The 9,752-nt window shown below is 41.4% G+C and overlaps 1 protein-coding gene across 2 annotated transcripts in view; it reads right to left on the bottom strand.

Moving 5' to 3' along the window:
• LOC128368834 (guanine nucleotide-binding protein G(olf) subunit alpha) overlaps positions 1-9,752 on the bottom strand; it is a 50,718-nt gene that overhangs the window by 23,824 nt on the left and 17,142 nt on the right. For both annotated transcript variants that reach the window (XM_053329720.1, XM_053329721.1), the window contains exon 5: positions 6,219-6,316. In XM_053329720.1, the coding sequence (XP_053185695.1) occupies positions 6,219-6,316 (98 nt within the window). The remainder of the gene's footprint in view (positions 1-6,218; positions 6,317-9,752) is intronic.

Here is a 9,752-nt window from a genome sequence, read left to right as displayed (position 1 = left end):
CCCCCCTCTCCATCTCCAGGACTGTGTGTGTGTGTGTGTGGGACTGCTGGGTGTCCCGTCCCAGCTGCACCACACCACACCGCACTAGATCTCCACCTACAATCATCAACGCACATTTGATTTTATTATAAGTGAGGCAGTGAGTTTAAAAACTGCATTCATCTCATCTCACATGCTGTTCAGGTCAAATCTGACCCATGCTCACATCTGAAAGCAGTAAAAACAGCCCGAATGACTTTTAATTAACGTCTCAGATTGTATGACTTTTGCTAAAGTGGCCCAGACTACACAAAAATAGAAAAAAATGTAAAAGTATTGATGGATTTAATGGTTATAATGAAACCTAATATATCAAAAATGTTGTTTCATCCTTCACTTTTAATAAAATCCATATTAATTATGTTCTGTTGTGTTTTAGATAACATAAGATCATAATATAGTGATTGTTTTCTCTCAGCTGTCTGTAGCTTTAATGAAGCAGGAATCATCTATTTATTGATGACTGATAAGATCGACTGTACATGCATGCTAAATTTGGTATAGGGACTAATTATAAAGAGGGTTAAAATGACCCTCTTCATTACTGTGAAGGGTCAGAATATGATCAGTATGTAAAGGGTTATTTATCCATTAACACTAACTCCATAATTGATCAGATCCTCCTCCTGACAGAAGGGACGACAGTGTGCTTACATTTTTATTTTTAAATCTTTAATTATGAATCAACAAGTTGCCAAATAACAGCGTATTAAACTGACCGTCCAATAAAGAAAAAGTTCAAATTCACCAAATGTGTTTTTTTTCTTCTTCTTTCCGCATTTTAAAAATACTGCAGTGATTTCAGTTCACTTTTCTGAGCACAGTTACAGTCAGGACATGTTGTTGTGATTACCATCTTTTTTTTTTTTTCTTCCTTTCTTTTTTTTTTTTCTAAACAGTGTGCGATGACACCCACTTTCCAATCCGCCCCTGAATAATACCCCACACTTCTTCTTCTTCTCCCCTTAATATTTTGATCTTTGCTCTTTTTTCATTTAATCCTCATTAGGATCGACGGGCGACGGGCCAAAAAAGCGTGAATATCTCTGGACGGCTAGAACAAGAACAATCTGATATTTGTTTCAGTGCGGAGGGTGAGTCAGGGCCAAGTCTCATCTTCCTGTCGTAGTGCATTCGTATATGTGTGTGTGTGTGTATGTGTGTGTGTGTGTGTGTGTGTGTGTGTGTGTGTGTGTGTGTGTGTCTGTGTTTACTGGAGTGATCACCATTCACTCTGGATGGGATTGGCGGGGGGATTACTGACTGGAGAGGGATGATCATTGAGATTGAAATAAAACAGAGAGGCACAAAAGTATAAGTAACCTTTAGGTAAGGTAAGTATAGCTGAAACTAAGTGTCACTATTAAATAACCTGCCACTTAAATCTTTAGGTTTATAAAAAATGCCAGAAAATAGATTAAAAAAACGTCCAAACCCACTTCCTGCTTTTTTTTGGCTGAGAAATGGTTAAAAAAAATCCAAGATATTCAGTTTAAAATCACATAAAAACAAAATAAAGCATTAAATCCTTCAAACTCAGAGGCTGGAAATAGGAAATGTATTTAGGTTATTTTTGAACAATCAGCAAAAAAAAAATCTCAAATGTATCTATTTTCTAGATAGTTCTATTAATCTTTTGGGTTATAAAATGCCAGAAAATAGATAAAAATGTCCAAAACCATTTCCTGAAGTCTGTGGTGGTGTTTTTGTTGGCTGAGAAATGGTTAAAAATCCAGAGATATTCAGTTTAAAATCACATAAGACAAAAGAAACCATCAAGTCCTTCAAACTAAGAGGCTGGAAATAGGAAATATTCAGGGTTTTTTTAAACAATCAGCAAAACATTTCCCAAATCCATCATTCTTATCAATGTCTTGCAGTGTCTACAGGTGTATCCTTAACACAAAAAAGCTCAGAGTTGCTTTAATAGTTGATTTTTTGACAGAAAATGAACAGAGGGAGGTTATAGGTGCCCACTCATTGTGTCCAGAGGCATATCTAATCACAAAAAGATAATAAAAATAAACCCAATCAGCTCAAACTCAGCTTTATCCTCCTCATCATCATCATCACACTCCTGTACCTAAGCATCAGCTCTGTCTCTTTTCTGTGTCCCGGGCCTCGTTTTTGGTTTTTCTAGTCGCAGGAATAAACCCCCAGCTGTGTCGCTCAGCTGTTTCTTTTAGCCTCATTTCTTTTAGTCACACTCTCAGACTCCAGATCCAGATCTAGATCCAGCACCTCATCTCATCTCTGGCCCAGTCTCTGCTGCATGCGGCCTGACACAACACAGGAAAAAGACCTCCATAGACCCACCATCTAACACTAATAAAAAAAAAACAACACCTAAGTATATGAATTGTGTCATATTTGTTTGGGGACTGCAACAAACACTCGCCCCAGGGGAGGAGGTTTAAAAAAAAAAAGAGGCCTTGGAGTTCAGATTTGCATGTGAAAAAGTGTTTGATTTTGCCGTTGACACATCACAAAAAGCATTTGCAATGGAACTGGCCGGCCGCGGCTGAAAATAGCTCATAATCAATCAGCTGGGCAGACACATATCTGTGCTCTTAAAACGTATAAATGTGCGATGCAGGAGGGGGGCGGATCGATGGGTGACAGGATTTCCAAAAGCATCGATGCTTGCTCTTTGGCATAACAAGCACTCCCCCATCGGCCCATGCTTATTTCCTGTGCCTTTGTCCGATGGGCCGTCCACTGTCAGGCCTGCTGGAAAAAAAAAAATATCTGCCAGTGGAGCAACAAGGTCTCTGAAGGACAACAGAGGAGCATTTAATCTGCCTTCACACCATCTAAATAAGTCAGAAAGGTACAGAAAACCTAAAACACCCCCCCCCCCCCCTCCTCTCGCCCTTCCCCCTCCCCCTCCCCCTCCCTCCCTTTTTGATCTGACAGTGATTTCATGACAGTATATCTATTGTGTTTGACTGTGTTAGCATGTAAGGTTGCTGCCTGCCAATCTGTTCCTCCCACAAAAAAAAAAAAAAAAAAAACACAGCCGCACGCATGCAGGGCCCAACTTCCTCTTTAATTTACTCTCGGTGTGACTGAGTGAGAGCGCTCTTATCATGTTCATGACACAAGATGTGGCCTACTTCACAAACACACAAAACCGTGGAAGTTCAACACACACACACACACACACACACACACACACACACACACACACACACACACACACACACACACACACAAAGAAAGATAGAGCAGGTGTTGAAGATCAGGAGTAAAAATTTAAAAAGGAGAAAAAGAGATGAGTTAAAAGTTGTAAGTAATGAGAGATAAACACACACAGGCCCTCGTGGTGTTAAAAAAAAAAAACCAACACGCCTCTTCCTAATCTTCCTAAACTTAAAAAAGAAAGTCAGATAATTCATGAAACAATACCGGAGTCAATAACAAACCAAAAATTCAACGTTGTGAACTTTGCTCCCTTGTTTTCAACATAGTTGGCCGCTGGAGCCGTCTGCTGCCAGCACTGCAACGACTTCCAGGATAGTGACGACCAAGAGAGCGAGAGAGAGAGAGAGAGAGAGAGAGAGCGGGTAGTGTAGTTAAGTGGTCATAACAACAATAGGTGTGTGTGTGTCCGTGTGTGTGTGTGTGTGTGTGTGTGCGCCTTTACACACAGACAGGTCGGCTGCCATGTAGGACAGAGTATCTACGAATGCCCTACCATACTAAAGAGTTCATACGGAGGTTAATGCCGAGAGAGGAAGTAAGTGAGAGGCCACGCAGTCTGACAAATTCCAGACATCAATCAAGCACAAAAAACACTGACAACAGGAGATCACCGAGATATTTTTACTGAATCACACGACCGTAAAATGAGTTTTAGATGTAAAAATGTACACAAAAAAAAGTCACAATAGGCACTGCTGATTCATTTTGGACTTTTATGTCATTGCACAGCACTAAAATACATGTGAACTCCTTCAAAAATCAACTACAAGCTAATTTTCTCACATGTATAATAAAAGCCACTAAAAACTACTCCTTTAAGATTATTTACGGTGTTAAAAATCAAACTCCCCCCCACTCCTCCCCTCTCTTTTACTCTCTATCTCTCTCTATTTGTAGATTTTCAAAAATCTAAACCACATGAAGCTGTGACTTACGGTCATTATTTATCTCCTTTTTACACACCAGTAATATAAACTTGTTAGCCTGATGATGATTTATTGGCCAAACATACGTACGACTCCTCATCGGCTGTTTGAACCAATCGGGAGAGACAAGAGAGGCGGGAGATAGGAGGGCTGCGAAGAAGGGCAGGGGAGAGAGGCAATCAAATGTGGAGGAAAAAATGAATGACTTCAGGGGGGGAGGAGGAGGAGGAAGAAGAGGAGGAGGAGGAGGGTGCAGATAGAGAGAAGCGTTCGGACTCCAAACTGAGAAATAAGCATCAATGTTTTGGCACCATTTTTTTTTGGATGTATTATAACCTTTAAACAAAAAGAAACACTGGATAGTTTGAAGTAGTGAACAAGAAAATGTGGAAAAAAAGAAAAGAAAACTGTCCAGCAGCACTCATTTTTTGACATTTTCTATACTTTCCATGTCTTAATTTCACTCTGTTAATGTTTACTCATGTCACAGGATGGCTGTATATTCAAGCCTCTGCGGTTTTAGTTATTACAACACTGAATATTCAGATTTAAGCCTCCATTCAGAATTATAACAGGGGCATAAAAGACGATTTTAAAGGTTTATAATAGCACAATACTGCGTGGTGTCGTCGTGATACTGGAATATTGACTTAAATGAACACAGGATTTAAATATTGTGCAGTCCGACCGCAGACAGACTGACTCAGAGCAGCAAAGACAAACACAGGCCCCGGACTGTAACAGCTCCACCTTACAGATTCATGTGACTCTCCAACCATCACCTGACTATCTCTCTCCTTTCTTATGGAGGCAGGGCAACCAGGGAGGGAAGACTTGACCCGAAGTCAAATTTATGTTCAAGGAACGGGGGAAAAGGAAAGAAAAGAATTTGAAAAAAAAAAAAAAAAAAGAGTACAGAGTCTGTTTGTCTACGTGCTATACCATCTTAAAAACATCTTGACACTACACCCATGTAACGCAGGGCTCACAGATCACTGACAACAAGACAATATCCCCCAGTCACTGATAAAGAGGAGTGCCTTTGACTGAGCGCTAAGAGATAAAGAGAGCCAACCTTTGGGATGGGAGGGGACAACTTTCAGCGGGCCGCACTCCTGAGTCTGTACCGTGTACCATGTCCTCATATTTACATGTGAATCCAGAGGTGAGTCAGAGAGGAAGCAGAAGGAGAGCACTGTAATCAGTGAGTCACTTTGCATATCCAAACTTCCTTTTACAGGCAAGAAGAGGGGCCCCCTCCGCTGTGTAACAACCAGCAACCCTACGGTGGCCCGAGGTACTTGTTGGACCCTTACAAATAATCTGGGGCACCGTGCAAACAGGCACCAGTTTCTGCGCCTTGCCACACTGCAGTTATCAGTATATTTCCTAACAGTATCTGGAGGATTGTACCATTGTGAAAAACTCTACACAGGTGATAGCCAAAAACCCAATCATGACCCACATAGATTTGCTCAGGTTTGGGAGACGTTAAAATGAACCGTTTTAACTCCACATGTGGATTTTTGTTACTGTCACCGCCACACAAATAACACATTTTAAACCATAACATTATTAACGCTTTTAAATTTACAAGCAAATGTTACATCAACACAAATCCCACTGAATTCAGCAGGTGGGCATTTTAATACTGGCCAGACCGGACTTTGCATATCGCCATGGTGAAATGTCACACGTGCTGACGCTGAGGAGATATATGTATAATTTTCCAAAGGACGAATGCAACTGCCGCTCGCCTTGCCACACCCAGAGTAAACATATCTCTGCCGTGTTCATATATGACTTGACACCAGCGCACACTGCAGAGCTTTCACCTCAAACACGACGGCACAAAAGAGGACGGACAATCTTTTTTTAAATAAGGGCTGTAAAAGTAAACCAGTTCAGTTGTTTAGCTCTCGGTGTGTTACAGCTGCACAAATAACAGATTAAGTCCTGTATGTATGTATGTATGTATGTAGTTGATGTTGTATGAACATGTAAAGTTTCCCAAAGCTCAAAAAGTATTATTTTAATGTCTGAACTCACTATTGTGCGCAGTCGATGAGCTGGTACTCATTGGACCTTTCGAAGCATGCCTTCACTCCTTCATCGTCCCACAGCTTCTTTGCATGATCAAAGAACTCCTGTGAAAAGAAAAATGAAGAAAATACAATCAATATTTCTTTTTAAAAAAAACACACATAATCGACAAAAACATGTATTGTGGTTTTCATTTTCAATTTTTTTACTTTACAAAAGGATAAAAAAAAACAATCTGCAATCATGTAGACCTTCAACACAAACCCCCAAAATCATACACACACACACACACACACACACACACACACACACACCAGTCTCTATATCTGTTACCTTAGTAGATACTTCACGTTACATTGAAGTACAGGTGAGCACAGGTTAGTATGTGTTAGTTTTAATAACTTTCAACTATGTAGCATTTTACTACCGCTCCAAATATTTAGAAATTGGACTTTGTACTTGGAAAATGTGACTCATAGTTGTTGAAAACTGTGCTGCCATGACACGCAGTGCAGGTTTGGAGTGATTGGAGAAAAACTAGATGCTCACTATTCCTCAGCTACAGCCGCAACGACACGACGACGACACAATAAATACGATCCATACAAAACCTCTGCCAAGCACAGTCGCCATACTCTACCACTTGTACAACTCCTGGATCTACTGTTGGTCCAGGAGCTGCTCAGGTAGATCAGCCTGGTCCCAGGAAGTGCCACCAACCATATTTGGTACCATCAAGCCTCTAAAACCTCCCAGAACCCAATCTGATAGCCGCACTACAGCCAGAGAGACGCTACATATAAGTGCTGGTGGAAACTGTGGAAATAGTTCAAGAATCTAACCATCGAAAGAGAATTGTAGTTCCCTCAGCTTCAGCAAGTGTTTATGCTAAGCTAAGCTAAGCTAAAATAAAAATACTCACTTTCTCATACAGACAAAATAGGATCACATTGATGTATTTCCATCAAGATTCATGTAAAAGCTGAAATTTAGATTTTTAAATATTTAATCAAGTACACACCAAAACAAGTATTACTAGTATTATTTACTTTGCACTTCCAGCAGCAGGAAAACGAGTTGATTCCCGTTTTCTCATTCACTCCCTCAAACACTCGTTTATCCGGCGACTCCTGTATTCAAACTCATGACTTTCTGGTCACAAGCTCCGCTGTCTCAACTCTAAACTAAAGCAGCATAGGTGGCACTCTTGGATTCTGCTAATTAATGGTGATCCAGTTAAAGATAACAATGCAGAAGAGAAAAATATAGAAATAATATATTTGAAACGCTTAATTTCATCTCCTAAAAATACATATAGCTGTGCAAAATCCATCCATAGGCATGATGCTGTAAATGACTATACATAGTCTCAGAGCTTCAGCTGACTTCCTACTCCTGGACAATGGGGAGCATTATGAGAGGGGGGGGGGGGTGGGGGGGGGACTCATCTTATCAATGACTTTGAGACATTTCCCAGGACGCTCTGTATGCCCTAAACAAAGATGATTGGGCTAATATCCCTCGTCGCCTCCTGTGCACATGTCTTTCAGATGGACTCCTCCTCTAGCCTGGAACCACCACATGACTCTGCACTCAGCACTGGCTCTGCGCTCTGACTGTGGAGAGAGGGTGAAAGTAGCCCCGAACCAAGAGGGAGAAGGGAGAGCCTGATAAATGATCACATGCTTCGGGAGATCTCCTCTCGGCAGATCCGGTGATTAAGTTCAACATTGAAGGAAATCCACTGATCCAGTCGACTGAAGTCTCACACAGAGAGAGAGACAGAAGAGAGACTAATATTAATATTTGTTTACTTTTTCCTCCTTTACAGATGAATGTGGTGTCACACTTCGTCTACAAGTCAGGAGTACACCTAAACACTGCGATGCTATCGTGTTCGCTGCGTTTAAGCAACGTCCAGATACCGTCACTTTATTATAACTTTAAGTTTCACGACAACGAAGCGTTCACCTGCAACGCCGCACACAAAAGGGAAATGAGGCCATATTTGCTTTCTCGCCTGTGTTTGCTTCCACTTGTGTTGCAGTCACACTCCCAACACCCACCTCGACTAATATCAATAAGATTTAACTGTGCCAATTACATTCTTCTGCTATTAGTTCTGCAGGACTCACCAAATTTTTTACACCGGTGGAAAACGAGGGGCTCAAAAGGAAGGAGCCCAAATTAAGCATCGGGATTTGATGGAGAGACGATGAGGGGTAGAGGGTGGAAGGGGGCAGAGAGAGAGAGAAGGGGGGAAAAAAAAGCAGAGTATGGTCCTCAGGGCTCTTTTCCACAGAGGCGTGTGACACTGGGCCTTTGAATAAATGCAGTGTGTGCTGCAGTGCCCTACAGAGGAACTGATAACACAGAAAGAGACCAGGAGGGAATTTGCTTTAACACAAGCTTTTTTAACTCTTTCCTGTGCTCCCACCCCCCCTCCCCAAGACTTCTACTTCCACCCCCTCTCCACCCTCTTCTTTTTTTCCCCCCAATCACCAAACATGAGGCCGATTCTGCGATGGCTTTTTTACAACTTACTTAGTTTCAATGTTAAAATCAAGTTAGGGAGGTGTGTGATGTAATATTTCACTTGAATCATATAGGTCAGGCTGACACAGAACAAAATGGCCTAAATCTGATTCAACTTCGCAAAAAAACAGAAAGTTGAGGAGCGCACGAGGAGTTGTGGTCAGCCATCTTCTGCGTCGCGAGGGAAAACGCTTGAATTCCTCTGGGTGAAGTTTTTTTTTTTTTTAAAAAGGACCTTTTGGCCTTGAAGCAAAATGTACAGCGGTGGCCAATAACCTTAAATCCCCTCCATACATACACAGCCTGCCGACCGACCGACCGAGCCGGGGCCAAGTCCTCAGTAAAATCACCATCGTCGCCACATCTATTGCATTTGAATAGAATATATGTGTGTTAGATAACAAGTCACCGAGCACAGAGACCTGACTTTCATGGGTTACTTCAGTTAAACAGTACAGGCAAATTTAGCCAAAAAAAAAAAAAAAAAAAAAAAAAAAAGAGAGCGAGAGAGAGAGAGAGCAAAAAGCAAAAGGAGAGACTGTTTGAGACTGTTCATCTTTCATAACATGGTTCCAAAAATGGATCAGCCCTCCTCGCCACCCTTTGCCCCACATCACAGATCCACAAGTAATCAATTAGAGGAAAAACAAACTTCTAGGACTGAAGCTGTGAAATCTCCAAGAACCCCCGCCCCCCCCAACAACAAGCCGCGTTAAAAAAAACACGTTACCCTTCAAAAAACAGCTGCATTGAAGAGGACACACAAAAAAAAGGAGCAAGAAGAAGAAGAAGAAGAAGCAGGTCATGTTCCTTAATAGAAAGTCATAATTACTGGGTTGGCCTGTAAACTGACATCAGACAATATTAAATAAAGTTATACACACACACACATATACACACACACACACACACACACACACACTCGCTGACAGCCACCGGTGTGAACAAGTGTTATGTGAAGGATTTTACCCGATTCATGTGTGTGTGCAGTACACAGTAACTCTG

This window comes from Scomber japonicus, chromosome 12 (genome assembly GCF_027409825.1).
Source record: "Scomber japonicus isolate fScoJap1 chromosome 12, fScoJap1.pri, whole genome shotgun sequence".
In the NCBI taxonomy this organism is placed as follows: Eukaryota; Metazoa; Chordata; class Actinopteri; order Scombriformes; family Scombridae; genus Scomber; species Scomber japonicus.
Note: the sequence above shows the minus strand (reverse complement) of the source record. Positions and strands in the feature narration are given on the sequence as shown.